Source organism: Pseudozyma flocculosa (assembly GCF_000417875.1).
Source record: "Pseudozyma flocculosa PF-1 unplaced genomic scaffold scaffold00001, whole genome shotgun sequence".
Taxonomy (NCBI): domain Eukaryota; kingdom Fungi; phylum Basidiomycota; class Ustilaginomycetes; order Ustilaginales; family Ustilaginaceae; genus Pseudozyma; species Pseudozyma flocculosa.
Genome location: NW_006920869.1, coordinates 51,797 through 66,070, shown reverse-complemented (window position 1 = coordinate 66,070; position 14,274 = coordinate 51,797). Strand labels below are relative to the sequence as shown.

The following is a 14,274-nucleotide window of genomic DNA, read 5'->3' as shown; positions in this document are numbered from 1 at the left end:
TCTGCGGGCGCGCCGCAAACACCTCGGGGCCAACGGGATTGAGTAGGTCTGAAGTCTGTCGAGCCTCGCTGTAGCTTCATCGTGCTCGATGCTGCAGCTTGGGTGGTCGCAGCGAGTGCGGTGGTGGCGAGTGCGGATCCGGCGAGAGAGCATCCAGCGGCCGACGCGTCCGCATACCGCATATCGCGGGCCCGCCCCCGCCCGCAGCAAAAATAAAAATAAAAAAATTGAAAACCAGAATCGCGAAGGCAAATTTCGAAAAGACGGCGAGGCGCGCCTCGAGCTTCTTGCCTTTGAGCCATGCAGATGTCGGTCCCCGCTCCTCTCGAGCTCGACGCCGCCTGCGATATGGGAGGCTGGTCGGAGCCGGTTATGGCGCGATACCTGTGACCAGCCAGCCGACCGGCGAGGATGCGATGCAGCCAGATAGAAAGGTATGCCCCGCACAAAGTCGTAGTCGGACGGCGGTCAGGCACCTCGTCGACCTGTCAAGGAGCTCAACGTGGGCAGATTGTGTCCGTGCGCTATCGCGGCCAGGATCAGAGGTCCCTGATCCATCTTCGCGTCCCTGCCTCTGCATTGCCCGGCGCCGACAGCGATCCGTATATAGCAGCTCGAGCTCCTCCAATCGACGACGGGTCAGAAGACCGCCCAAGCCCAACCTCTTCTCCCACACCCCTTCATCGTTCCTATCCACGTCCGAAAGATGAACGGAACGACCCTCTACACCGGCGAGGTCGCCCTGTCGACCTCGTCGTGGAGCGCAAGGACGCTGCTGTTCAATGCCTTCCTCTCCTGCATCGCCTACGCGGTCATCCTTGTGAGCACCGACCGCGGGAGCCGTGCGCTCGATGGCGGAAAGCCTCGTCTGACCGCTTCCGCATCTCGTCCGCTCCCCCTCTTCCGCAGGGCATCAAATCCAAGTACTTTCACGTCACGTCGTCGATCCCAGGTCCGTCGCTGCTGCACTGGACGATGCTGCCGGCGCTGTACTACTACATCCGCGGAGAGCAGTGGAAGTACGTCGACCACCTGCACACCGTCTACGGACCCATCTTCCGCCTGGGCAGCAGGCAGATCTACGTCTCGGACAAGGAGGCCATCAAGCAGTTGCTGGCCAAGGAGAACCAGCCCAAGGTCAACTGGTACGCCGCCCTGTCGCGCGACCCCAAGACGGCCGGCATGTTCACCACCACCAACAAGGAATACCACCGCCAGCGGAGGAGGCTCATGAGCCCCGCGTTTGCCGTCGAGTACCTCAAGAACCTCGAGCCGTTCCTTCACAACGCCACCACCAAGCTCTTCGAAGCGTACCAGACGAGGACCGAGAAGGCGGCCAAGGAGGGCCGCGAGCTTCAGATCAACGTCTACGAGGATCTCGCCTGCCTCGCCATGGTGAGACGAGCGCGGCTGCCCCTCGTTCAATCTCTCCATGTCGTTGGGCCTCACTGACTGACCCGTTCCGCTCTTTCTGCTCCTGCTGCTGCCGCCATGGCAGGACATCCTCGGCGAGACGGCCTTCGGCACGTCGTTCAACCTGGTCGCCTGCCTCGACGACCCAAAGGCCGATCGACGCTTTGTCGAGATCAACCGCCTGCTGGCCAAGTACCTCCACGACGGCGGCGTGCGCTTCTTTTGCAGGCCCTTTGACAAGTACATGAAGCGCGACCTCAACGTGTACAAGCTGACCAACCCGCTGGTCGAGGAGCGGTTCGCCGAGAAGCGGGCGGCGCAGGAGAAAGACGCCGACGGCTCCGAGGAGCGCAAGGACATCCTCCAGTTCCTGGTCAACGCGAGCGTCGAGGTGCAAAAGGGGCAGAAGGACAAGCTGACCGAGATCCAGGTCAAGGACCAATGCGTCGAGCTCCTCATCGCCGGCGGCGAGACGACGAGCAACACCATCACCTACATCCTCAAGGCTCTCCTCGAGAACCCGGACAAGCTGGAAAAGCTCTACGAGACGATCCCCTCGGCGCCGCTCGACTCGACCGTGGCCGGCTTCGAGGAGCTGAGGGACACGCCCTACCTCGACGCCTGCATCAACGAGGGCATGCGCATGTACCCGGTGACCAACGAGCTCGGCCGCCGCACCGCGCGCGAGTCGACCGTGGTCCTGGGCCACGTCATCCCGCCGCGAACCGCCATCTCTGCCTCGCTCCGCGCGCTCCACTACTCGCCCTCGTACTGGCCGCAGCCGCACAAGTTCTGGCCCGAGCGCTTCCTCGACGGCAACACCGAGGGCGCCCCTCCGGCCGACATGGCCGCCTTCATGCCCTTTGGCACCGGCCCGCGCAACTGCATCGGCTGGAAGTTCGCCTGGCACGAGATGAAGATGGTTCTCCACACCCTGCTCAGCCGCTACCACGTGTACGCCGTCGAGAAGGACGTCGACTTCCGCCAGTTTGTCACCTTCCAGCTCGCCAAGCCCCGCTTCAGGATCGGCCTCAAGCCGAGGGAGCCCGTCGCTGCCAGCGCCTGAGCTACATGGCTGGCCGCCGTCGTAGAGCGTTCTCCCAGATGTATCCTTCTTCCACGTCCGCACTTGGGGCAATCTAGAGCTCGGATTTTCACCGCAGAGGACGCAGGACTGTGTAGACGGTGCTGTCTGATGCCTGGCGAGCTTGTCAGCGCACGGCCTCCCCCGGCTGCTTCGGGTTCTGAACCATTCGAGTGTGCTCGTACGGGCAAGCTTCCTGCGGACGGTGTCGGTGTTGGTGGCTTCAGGTATAGACGCCCCGACGTACTCATCTCCGAAGCGCCCACCCTCATGCCGTCATGAGCCCGCATCCGGGCTATATTGACTGCGTTGGCTTCGGGGCGTGACCCCGTTCGAGGCAACACCAGCCACATACAGCGAGGCGACCATCGGAGGTCTTCGACGGACGAGACGGCCAGGACGGAAGAGGGTCCGTGACTTGGGCCGAGCGAAGGACGAGGCGAGCATCCGCCCGCTGAGAGAACATGTCCTGGTCCAGCTGCACCCGGCCGTCCTGCCCGGACTTTGTGGGCTTTCGCGCTGGACGCCTCATGCACTTGCCCTTCCCGAGCCAGCCGTATATATTGCTTCGATTGGGGTCTTGATTGACCATTCACTCCCGTTCCAAAACCGACCTTTCCTTGACCCTCTCCCTGCTCGGCTGAATCCCTTCCATCCACCTCGACCCCTCTGGTCATCGTAGCAAGTCCAAGCGTCATATCCCGAACATGCGACCGCATCGACCCTTGATTGTACTCTGGCCGCTTCTCCACTGCCTACTCTATTTCCAAAGCGCAGCCGGTCTTCCACCGATTGGCGGAGTGGCACGAGGGGTCGTCCAAAGCCTGGAAGCTGCAAGTTTCCATGGGTCCGCCCAGGGCGCAGCATCCTTCCATTCCGACAACTTGCATCTGACGTCGGCCGCTGCACCTCTGCAGGAAACTGCACCCTCGCAGCGTCTTCCACGTCCGGCTCTTGACCATGGCGTCGAGTCGCTCCGTGCGGACCACGACTATCGACCTGATAGCTACCATGCCGCCTTGAGCTCGGGCGGAGCTCCGTCGCAAAAGCCTACACACGCCGAGCAATACTTGGATGACGATGAATTCGACCGTCTCTTGGAGCAGTTCTTCGCAGAGGACGAGTATCCAGTTGCAGCCGTCGATGCCGGCCATAGCGGCCCATCTGCCTCGAATGCAGGCGAAGACTTGTCGTCCACCGACGTCCAAGACTCGAGCCCCGATCTCTCTTCGTCGCCTCCCCGGCGGTCCCCGGATTTCATGCCTACTCGACAAGGGGCCAGACTCGCAGCACCTGCGATCAAGACGAGGAGATCCCGTCTCACCTACAGGTACGGGAACGAGGCCATGTTCGAAGCCATCAAGGTCGAGCTCCTCGACCGGCTCCGAAGGTACGCGGGCGTGTCGCCCCACAGTCTCGACGAGTATGTGCTGTCTCAAGCAGCAGTCAGACCTGCAGACACTCGGGCGATCCAGCGACGCCTCTACGACTGGTACACGCTTCCGGTCTCGGACCTTTCGAAGTCTCGCCTGCTCAAGGACATCGAGTGGTCAGGACCGGCGCTAGGTTGGCCCAACGGCGCAAGGTACACTATCAGCTTCCACCCCAAGTACCGGCAAACGCCGTACATTCAGGCGCCGCCATCGTTTCCCTTTCGTGTCTTCAGGGCCGTGGCCAAGCCGCATGACGGTGCACGCAGAGAGATAGTCTATGTCGGCGACTTCTCCTTGCCTGCACAGCTGCTGCTCGACTAGCTCACACTTCGACGTGAGTCGGCGTGACGGGCTTGCGACCATCTTTCGGCCCAGACGTCGTCGCGCCGTGCCTCGGCCCGAGGACGGGGCTGTTCGTCGATTCGTCCCCTTCCTTCTTCTTGCGCCCTCACCTTTCCCTGCACTGGGCAAAGCATGTCGTGTCACTCGCGCGTCGCTTCTGTACGAACAACACCCGCGCGAATCTAGAGGTCGTAAGAACGTTTGGATCATGAAAGTCGGACAACTATCGGACGCGAACAGGCGAACACGAGACAGAATGCGAGCTAAAAAGGGCGTTGACAGAGCAGACGCGCCAAGAAGCGACGTCTCCGGCACTGGAGCGGCAGTTTGAGTCGACACGCCATCATTCCCGTGAGACATCGAACAAGGACTCGAGCAAGGTCGCGGCGAGACCGTCACCGCGCTCGACGAGGTGCGGGCTGGGTGTGGGCCGGGAAGAGGGGTGTCGAAGCCTGCAGCGTCCTAGCGGTTGTGCTGACCGGGGTTCGCAATGTGCTGGTCGCCCGGCGAAACGGGCTTCACGTGCACAACACCACTACCGGGTGCAGGGGAGATGGGGGGCTCGCCGCCGTCGATCGTTCGCTTGTCGTTCTGCAGCGGGGGGCGACCTCCAACGATAACGTCGTGGCCATCGTTGCTGCGCTTGTCATTGTGAAGCGGCGGGCGGCTTCTTCCAACAGCAACGACATGGGGATCTCCGAAGTCGCGCTTGTCATTGTGAAGCGGCGGGCGGCTTCCTCCAACAGCAACGACATGGGGGTCGCCGAAGTCGCGCTTGTCATTGTGCAGCGGCGGGCGGCTTCCTCCAACAGCAACGACATGGGGGTCGCCGAAGTCGCGCTTCCTAGGCGGATAGTCGGGGTCAGGGATCTCGTCATCGTTGCCGCCGTGAGGCAAGTCGCGCTTCACGAGTCCGATGTCGCTGCCGTCGAGCCGGCTGATAGGAGCAGCAGCGGCCGACATGGCCAGCGCGATGGCGACGACGCCAGCAATGCCGAAAGCCTTGACCATCGTTGAGAAAGAGAGGCGTGTCCTGTTCTTTCGTTGGAGAGGGGAGCGGTTCGTGCGACGAGTTGCAAGTTGAGTTATAGGAGTCGAGCTTGGTGTGGCAGAGGAGGAGGGGCTGTATGGTAGTGACGCGCTCCTTTTATGCCTTCGCTCCTGCCCCCTCGTCGACTGCTGAAGCTTTTGCATGGTCTTATGATGGCGGTCTTGCCGCCACTTCCGATATCTCATGGCGTGTGCGATTGCGCGAGTGGGAAACGGTGAACTGCGTAACGAACGCCCACCTCTTTTTTCTCGGAAGTGGGGCGTTGGCAGGGATCGAGCGACCCGTTGTAGTTGAGGGCACTCGAGGCTGTCAACGAGATAGCGAGAGTCCTTCTGGATCCGGCCATCACTTGCGTGCGCTGGAGCTTAAAACACGGCCGCTCCGGTAGGATTGCCGAGGACTGTGCCTGATCTGCAGAAACTACTGCGCCCATAGGACTCACAGAGCGAGCAGGTCGTCAGCAGCGTTCCATTCGGCCCTCTGTCTTCCGACCGGCATGGCCGGCATCGAGCAGGCGAACAGCTGCCGTCCTTGCAATGTGGTGCGGCTCGGCCCCGCTGATAGGCTCGTCAGCTGACGCTCGATGTCAAAGCAGTGCGGAAGCGCTACCACAGCCTTGTGGAAAGCCTTCTCGATGTTAGGGCAACGCGGTCAATTCGGGAACGAAGGCTCGCAGGGGATGCGACAATCTAGAACATATTTGGAGGAAGGTGGAGCATCGGTGCCCTCGTGGAGGCGCGATCGCGTCCCGAGGGCCAAAGCGGTGATTCCGACTGGATAGCCACTCCCGAAGGGCTTGTCTCCTCCGAAGTGTTTCAAGGCCGGATGTAAACCACGCGAGGGGACCGCGACTATCACGTCTTCGCCTCTCTCACTTGTAAAGCACCGGGCTGGGAAGCTGGCCGGCCTCGCGCTTTTGACGCAGAGGAGCGACACCATGATCATAGTCGCTGCCTTGGGGCAGGTCGCGCTTTTCGTGCAAGGGACCGGCGCTAGGGCGGTAGTTGCCGCCGCGAATTTTGTCGCGCTTGTGGGGCAGAGGAGCGGCGTAGCCATCCCAGTCGCCGCTTTGAGGCAGGTCGCGTCTGTGGTGCAGGGGAGCGATAGGGCGACCGCCCTGACCATCGCGTGGCGAAGCGACGGCCGACGTGGCCAGCACGACGGCGACGAGGGACACAATGCTTAGGAGCCTGACCATGGCGTGCGGGCGTGCGGTTGGCGTGGAACTGCGTCTTGCTGAAGGGTGTGCGCTATGCTGCAGTGAGTGGGCTGTGGTGCGGTGCGGTGCGATGCGGTGCGATGCGGTGCGATGCGGTGCGATGCGGTGCGATGCGGTGGGGTGGTCGTGCGGAGAGCGCTGGAACTGGACGACGAGGGGACGGTGAGATGCAGGAACGCTGCGTTTATCACGTCACGGCTGCCTGCAGATGTACCTTGTACGACATCGATGTGCCTCGGCTGGGGATAGTGGTGGCTGTATGTGGAGAGCCATCGGCGCCGGATGGCCAGCGAGGCCGTTCGCTCTGTCGCCGGTGGGGGCAGGCGTCTTTCAATTGGCGAGGTTCAGCCCTCACTTTTGTCCGCCTTCGCCTCTGAGGCCCAAGTTACTCGCGGCGTCCGATGTTTATGGAGTTGAAAGCTGCAGGGAGACGCCGAGAGCTCCGAAGCATTCCGAGATGCTATGGTCAGGGCAGGCGTACAATCCCGACAAGAGGGGCGGGGGCGTTAGGGATCGAGGCGTGAGCAGATCCTCATTCAGACGAACAGGTTGCAACGAGATGCTTAAGTCGCATCGAAGGAATGCTGCGCCGTGTGCCCCAAAAGACAGACCCAAAGGGGTACACCGGCTCACAAAAGGGGACAGAAGGAAAAGGCCTGGGAACCACGAAGGCGCTACCGGATCCAAACGGCAAAGGACAATGGTTGAGAACGCAACGCGATGTCCGGCAGGCTGGTCGCCCTGGTCCTCACCTTGCGGCGCGGACCTTTGTAAGCGTCACGCTTCGTGTGCGGAACGCGGCCGCCCGTCCATATCGAACCGCCCGCAGGCAGCTAGCAGTCTCCCTCACCGTCGCCGCGGCGAGCGAGATCGCGGTCCGAGTGGGGCGGATCGGGCTGGACCGGGACAAGCTGGCCAGCTTGTCCGAGTTGGAAGAAGTGTTCGCCGTCATCGCCATCTCCGACTTCGAAGTGGCGCCGACTGACGCGGGCAGCGGCGGCGGTCGACATGGCCAGCGCGACGACCACGAGACCAGCGGCGGTAAGGATCTTGACCATGTCCGTGAGCGTTCGAGCTTGCGATGGGAGCGGGCGGCTTGAAGTTTGTCATCCGCGGGGCAGATGCGGCTGTGATTTGGCTTGTTGAGCTGGGAGCGAGGGCGTTGGGTCTGCCGGACAGAGGGGGGCCGAAACGCGGCAAACGATCCTCTTATCGTATAGCGTCGCGTCGACAGGCAGACGCACCTTTGTACGGCATCGATGTCCCCGTCGTACAAAGCAGGGCTCTGGCTGTGCATCGGCGACGGTCGATAGCGCGGCCAATGTGCCGTTGTTTCCACTCTGCTCTGTCGGGATGTGGGGGGTCTTCTTCGAGCATCTCGGATGCGGTTCCGGCAAGGAGAACCCACCTCACGCTAACGTCTGCAGGCGCCCCACATTTGTCCGCAACGGGCGTGATGCAATCGGCTTGTGACCATGTCGCCTCCCGCACTCGCATTCGGGCAGCGATTGGGTCAGACGTTCTCGTACCGGCACACAAAAGGGGTCGAGGAGAAGATCTGCGTTTCGGAAAGACACTTTCGGAACCAGTCCAGGGGCAGCGCAGAGATAGAACGAGAGTGGTAGACGTCGCGCGAAACATCGTGCAAGGAAAGGCAACGTCCGTGGCGGCGAGGAGATGGAAGGGGATCAAATGAGCGCTTCTGGGGAGAGGTGGGCGTAAAGAAAGGCACGGCTGACAGGCTAGCCTAGTCGCCCACGTTCGGGGACTTGATACGATGTGGGTTAAGGACGAGGCCCCTTATGCTACGCTCGAGATCATCTTCCGAGACCAGCTTGATCCGATGATGGGCGTAGGAAAGAGGGTACCTTAGGCGAAGAGCAATAGGCCATGTTAGATGATGACCCCCAACGTCTCCTCTACTTGTCACTCTACTTGTCAGTGAGAACGCGAGGAGGGTAACGATCTTTGGGTCCGAAGTAACTCCTCGGAGGCGGCTTGGTAGGATCGGTGAACTTGGTAGGTTTCCCATTCGTCCAGTGGAAGACGAGCGGCTGGACTGGGGCCGCCGAGGCCGACACGGCCAGGACGACGGCGACCAAAGCTGCTGCGGCGGCGACGAACTTGACCATCCTTGCAGTTCTTTCTTCGGAGTCTTGGAATGTCGAGACTGAGCGGGAGTGTTGCAGTTGATACCTGTACGAGTACTCGGAGAGGGGATGAAGTGAGGCGTGAGAGACGAAGGGAACAAGGGCGGCCCAGCCCGGGGGTTCTTGTACGATTCTCGCGCACGCCTCTCGCCGGGCGGCTGCCATTAGCCAGCTGCCATTAGCCAGCTATGTTGGGGTTCGGAGGCCCAGGTCACTCGGAGTTGGAGACTCGTCTGCACCTGCCGCTTCACTCGCACACCTCAGGGAGATATGTAGACGAAGCAGAGCTGCAGAAGAGTATGTAACATCTGCATCTTTTTCTCGGTTCCCCCACTCCCGTTGGCGTACATTTGCTCGGTGCAGGATGTACGCCATCTCTTTTGCGGCGTTGAGTAGTTCGCCTTCAATGTGGCCTGGATACGACGCCGAATGGCCGCCAGAGGGCGTCGACTGTTTGACCGTAGCGCCGGCGACTTGCACGAACCCTCGACAACCTCAAAAATCAGGTGACTAGGCCTTCGATGGGTTTGGTTTCGGAGCCAGCGGAGCAGCTGCCGTCTAGTACAGCACCTCACCCCACTTTGCGATCTCCTTGTCGGCGAGGAGGCGCGCCATTTCCTCCTGCCTCAGACCGATGTAGGCAATCACATCGCTCCTCTTCGCCCCCGATCCCTCCCGCTCCTCCCCGTCCGGCGCTTTCTGCTGCTGCTCGGGCACAGCCAGGACGGTGACGGTACCGTCGGCAGCGTCGATCTTGAACGGACCATACTCGACGCCCCTGCTCCCGAGCATCGTGACGGCCCGGGGCCGACCGAGCCTGCCAAACGAGACGCGGCCGTACTCGTAGCCGGAGAGGTTGGAGATGACAACGTCGTTGGCGAACATGGCGTCGATGTTGGTCGAGACGCGGTCGAGGTTGCGCTGCTGGTACCGGATGATCCTCTCCATCGTCTGCGGTCCGATGTTGGCCAGGTACTCGGATCGCAGCTTCTGCGCCGTGGCCGCGAGGGACTCGGCGGAAGAGAGGTCCTGCGATGCGACGTCGAGGCGGAAGGCGAAGCCGGGGTGGACGTTGCCGAAGTACTCGGCGGCCAGCTCGCCGTTTGCGACGCGGCGGCGTCCGTCCATGGTGACGAGGAGCTTGGTCGAGGCCGGCGCGGCCAGGTCGCGGCTGCGCGTGATCGACGACCACAGCAGGGCGTGGAGGGCGTCCATCGTCGAGAACGTCGGCGTCGTCGTCCCGCTCGCCGAGGCGGCCTGGACAAGGTGCGCCTTGAGCTCGCCCAACTTCGATGCCGTAAAGAGGACGGGAACGACATATGTGTGGTTGACGGGCCGCTTGAAGCACGGCGGCGCGGCCGAGGCGCGGAACCACGAGCGCACCTCGGCGTCGTCCTCTTCGGTCGTCGTTGTCGCCGCAGGCGCGGAATCGGCCTCCTCGCCACCGGGAGACGACAGGAGCGAGAAGACGTCTCGCTCAAAGTTGCGCTTTGGCTTCTGCTCCTGCAAAGTGGCAGCGGCGGCGGGACTCGTGAGGCGAGAGGCGAAGGTCGAGAGGAAGTCAAAGTAGCTGGCAAAGTCCATGAGCCAGTGATGAACGCTCGTCGTGATTGAGACTGTGCCGCAGGCGTACTGTTCGTTGTTCGGTAAGGAGAGGCAATGGCGTGCTATGTGAGCCCTCAGCGAGTGCACAGCGCTCGAACTGGGAGGGCCGACTCACCCTCGTCACCCGGATGGCCACCAGCGCCTCATCCTCGCCAACAAAGGGTGCCCTCGTCCCGACATCCTGATCCCAGCTTCCCCCAATCTCCTGCGGCGACAGGCCACCAGCCTCCTCTTCCGCCTGTGCGATCTGCAATTCGACGCCCTTGCGGCTGTCCTGCAAGATCCACTTGTCATCGACTCGATCGATGGATCCGGCGATGTAGGGGAACTCGTCCAGGGTCAGGGAGAGTGCGTTCTCGATGTCGTTGGCGAGCTCCGAGAGCCCGTATGGCGAGGAGGAAGGAGAGAAGATGTAGTGCATGTGCATGTAGATCTTGGCCATGCTCAGGTCCTGGCCCGTCAGGGTGATGGCGGGCGCGGGCGAGGCGGGAGCAGGCAGCACGCAGAGCTTTTGCTGCACCTTGATCTTGAGATTGCGCGCTGGCACGCGAGGTGCCGGCGGCGAGGAGGCAGAGGCGGCCGATGACATTTTATCTGGAAGAGTCTGGTTCGCGGTGGGATGTTTGCGAGGGGATGCTTGTGACGTTGATGCTGGTGGTAGGACGAACCTTGTGCAGCAGAAGTTGCGACGGGGCGAGTTGATGCGGTGGTGGCGAGCGTCGATGGAAAGGCAGCTGGCACCTTATATGGTGGAGATGGACCGAGTGTAGGTACGATCATCCTCATCTGAGCCTTCGGTCGCGGTGGTGGCAGTCGCAGCCCTCGACTGCTGGGCCAAGAGGGGAAGAGGAGCGAGTATGTCGAGGGCATAGAGCATGCCCCGCGCTCTAGGTGCCGGTCAGCCGCCGGCGGTCGGTACAACGCTGGATCCGAAGCTGCGCATATCCTGCATCGAGGTCAGAACGGGGGATGGCAAAGAATCTGGCGGCCATGCATCGGCTGCCATGACGGGCGGCCCAGAGTCGAGGTGCGGGCCACGAAGCTGGAATGCGCCATGCTCGCTGTCGGCCGAGTGCCGTCGTTTGGCCAACCGGCGGGGCAAAAGGCAGGCGCAGAAGCGCGCGCAGTTGGGCAGCCTCGGCTCGCCGGCGTGCATGTCAGGCTCAGCCATCGGCCTCCGACTTCGACTTCGACTTCGACCTCGACCTCGACCTCGACCTCGAGAGCCAACATGCTTCTCCACGCAGCCCGTCACGCTTCCATTCATGGCACCTACGCTATCCGGCATTCAGCTTGATCCGACCATGGGCCAAGGCGGCGCCCGATCGAGCACCTCCGCCTCGGCGAAACAGCATCACCTCGGAACCCTCTCACGGCGGCAATCAGGACTGCCCTTTGCGCCGGGCGCCAACCAGCCTAAGAAACGTCCGATCGTGAAAGGAGACATGTACATTCTCAAGACACCAGGAAAAAAGCCAAGATACAAGCGAACAGCACCACCCTGACCGAATCGACAAAGGCCCGGTGCGATACCCTCTCACGCCTTGATGGAGCGCTCGCCGCCGACGGCCTCCATCACCCTCTCCTCGCCCGCATCGACAAACAGGCTCCTCCAGACCGCCTGCTGCCTCTTTTCGCTCTCGCGCACCACCTCGTCCCTCTCGTGCAGGATGCGCTCCAGCATCGCCTCGGCGTTGCGCTTGAGCCTCTCTCCGTCCTCGTTGCCCGCACCGCACAGCCCGAGCGCGTACCGGTAGCTCTCGAGGAACGCCTCGGGCGAGTCGAAACGGCTCGACTGGATGTGATACGCGACGCCGCGGCTCTTGAGCAGGTAGGCGTCAAAGAGCTGGTCGCCGAAAAAGGGAAAGACGAGCAGCGGCTTGCCCGCCAGCAGCGACTCCTGGCAGCTGTTCCAGCCGCCGTGGCTGAGGAAGAATCCGGTCGCGGGGTGCTGAAGGATGGCGTGCTGATCGGCCCAGTCGACCAGCCGGCCGCGCCCGGAGCGCAGCAGCTTCGACTGCAGATCGCGCACCCGCTGCCTCTCGTCGGGCGGGCACGACGCGATCAGGTCCTTGCCGCTCCCGAGCGTCCAGACAAACGAGAGGTCCGGCGCCTCTTCGACCAGGATCTCGAGCATCTTGACGAGCTGCGCCGGTGTGGGCCGGAACATGGTTCCGAACGAAATGTAGAGCACCGACCCGCGCGGCTGGCTGTGCAGGAACTGCATCACGTCGTCGTCGTCGGCGTCGGCCCCATTGCCGGCATTCTTTGCTTCAATCGTGCTCGAGGCCTTGGCGGCGGCGGCACGGACCGTCTTGCCCACCTCGAAGAGGCTGCGGAACATGACGCTGCCGATGGCGTAGATTTCCTTGTTGATGACGCTGCGCAGGTACGCGAGCACGTTGCCCTCGACGCTCTCGTGCGTGTTGATGAGGATGGCGTCGCTCAGCTCCACCAGGCGCTGGATCTCGACGAGCGGCGGCGTGATGGGCACCTTGAGCAGATACTGTGCGGCCGAGAGTCGAGGAAGGCAGCGGCAAGCGGTCAGGACTCCCGAGCCAGGTCAAAGAAAGGTCTTCGCTGTCCGGCGCCCTTTTAATTGATCTCCCGGGGGGCAACGAGGGGCCGACACTCACGTCCTTTGCCTGGGGCGACATCTCGCGGTCGTTCATCCTGTCGATGCCCGATCCGGGAATCTGAAAGGTGCCCTCGGATCGACGGCCAAGAAGCTTCTCCTTGAGCTGGAGGTCATCGCGGTCGACGTGCGGGTTCTCTTCGCAATGGCGCAGCCATAGCTGCTGCACGCCGCCGTACCCGCCGATGTCGACGGGGCCGAGCATGCGCGTAACAAAGGTGGCGGCGTTGTCGAAGAAGGCCATGAGCTTCGTCTGGGGCGTCGAGGTGCGCACAACATCGGCGACGCGCTGGATCATCCAGTTGCAGATCACCAGCGAGGGTGGGTGCGGGAGGGACGAGTAGAGGGCGGGGAACTGGGTCGAGAGTGCGTGCGCGGCCTGCATCGTTAGGATCACCTCGGGCTCCACCTCGCTGCCCCCGCCCTCGGTGGGAGTCTGGTAGGCGACCTCGATGCCGCGCAGATGCAGACGCGGGTGCGTGCCCGCCCGTCCGTCGAGCTTGCGCAGAGAGGCAATCTGATGCTCGGAACAGATGAACGTCAGCTCCACGCTCGGGTAGTCGCTCAGCAGCGACAGCCCAAAGTCGAGCATCGGCCGCGCGTGCCCGATGGCTGGCCACGAAACCATGAGGATCTCTTGCTTCGTCATTGTTGTCGCGCCTTGTTGTCGTGATGCCTTGTTGTCGTGGTGCCTTGTTGTCGTGGTCGAGTGCCAGGATGGTGTACGTGGTCGCCGAGAGGGAGGAACGATAGTGGGCGTCGGACGTGGAACATGCCTGATCGAACCTCGTCTGGGCCAGAGGGCTAGAGGTTCCTATATACAAGAAAGCGAGACCGACCAACGCTCGACCCTCATCCCGCCACGCCGTCATCTAGAGACCGGTACGATGTCGCACAGGGCGGATCAACAGCGGAGAGGATCAACAGCGGAGAGGAGCGACGTTCAGTATGCGCATGCACCGATACGACCCCCTCTCCCTCCATCGGAACATTGACCGCGCGCATCTGGGCCGGGGCGCAAGTCGACATGCCCTGCCCGGCCTCGCGCCCCTTGCGCAATGATGCTATGCCCTTCGTCGAGATGCGCCACGTGTCGCCCTCCTCTCCTCTTCCTCTCCTCTGCTTTTCACGCGCTGCCTCGCCCCACAGAGGCAGGAACATGCTTCCCTCAGACACACCCTGTGTCGAAAGACAGGCACGGCCGTGTCCGCCTTTCCCCATCCTCGTCGGCGACAGAGCTAATTTGCCACACACGGACAGTTGGCAAGCACGCCAACCACGACGACGGCACCTGAAGGGCGAGGAAGGGAAACCGCTGATGAGATTGCCACGAAAAAGGTCT

The 14,274-nt window shown here is 62.4% G+C and overlaps 6 protein-coding genes across 6 annotated transcripts; 2 read left to right on the top strand and 4 right to left on the bottom strand.

Moving 5' to 3' along the window:
- Positions 1-706: 706 nt before the first annotated feature.
- On the top strand, positions 707-2,479 carry cyp2 (cytochrome p450 monooxygenase; the record flags this gene model as incomplete). The annotated part of the gene is made up of 3 exons (XM_007877511.1): positions 707-820; positions 910-1,395; positions 1,499-2,479. The coding sequence occupies 3 exons, from the start codon at positions 707-709 to the stop codon at positions 2,477-2,479; spliced, it is 1,581 nt and encodes a 526-aa protein (XP_007875702.1).
- Positions 2,480-3,204: 725 nt separating this feature from the next.
- PFL1_00013 (uncharacterized protein) lies at positions 3,205-4,251 on the top strand (the record flags this gene model as incomplete). Its single annotated transcript, XM_007877510.1, has 1 exon — positions 3,205-4,251. One exon carries the CDS (start codon positions 3,205-3,207, stop codon positions 4,249-4,251), a length of 1,047 nt encoding a protein of 348 aa, XP_007875701.1.
- A 483-nt stretch (positions 4,252-4,734) lies between these two features.
- Positions 4,735-5,283, bottom strand: PFL1_00012 (uncharacterized protein; the record flags this gene model as incomplete). Its single annotated transcript, XM_007877509.1, has 2 exons — positions 4,735-4,863; positions 5,026-5,283. 2 exons carry the CDS (start codon positions 5,281-5,283, stop codon positions 4,735-4,737), a joined length of 387 nt encoding a protein of 128 aa, XP_007875700.1.
- Positions 5,284-6,194: 911 nt separating this feature from the next.
- PFL1_00011 (uncharacterized protein) lies at positions 6,195-6,521 on the bottom strand (the record flags this gene model as incomplete). Its single annotated transcript, XM_007877508.1, has 2 exons — positions 6,195-6,408; positions 6,472-6,521. 2 exons carry the CDS (start codon positions 6,519-6,521, stop codon positions 6,195-6,197), a joined length of 264 nt encoding a protein of 87 aa, XP_007875699.1.
- A 2,729-nt stretch (positions 6,522-9,250) lies between these two features.
- On the bottom strand, positions 9,251-10,886 carry fat3 (bahd family acyltransferase; the record flags this gene model as incomplete). Its single annotated transcript, XM_007877507.1, has 2 exons — positions 9,251-10,324; positions 10,413-10,886. The coding sequence occupies 2 exons, from the start codon at positions 10,884-10,886 to the stop codon at positions 9,251-9,253; spliced, it is 1,548 nt and encodes a 515-aa protein (XP_007875698.1).
- Positions 10,887-11,834: 948 nt separating this feature from the next.
- Positions 11,835-13,581, bottom strand: fgt1 (udp-glycosyltransferase; the record flags this gene model as incomplete). The annotated part of the gene is made up of 2 exons (XM_007877506.1): positions 11,835-12,803; positions 12,934-13,581. The coding sequence occupies 2 exons, from the start codon at positions 13,579-13,581 to the stop codon at positions 11,835-11,837; spliced, it is 1,617 nt and encodes a 538-aa protein (XP_007875697.1).
- Positions 13,582-14,274: the final 693 nt, after the last annotated feature.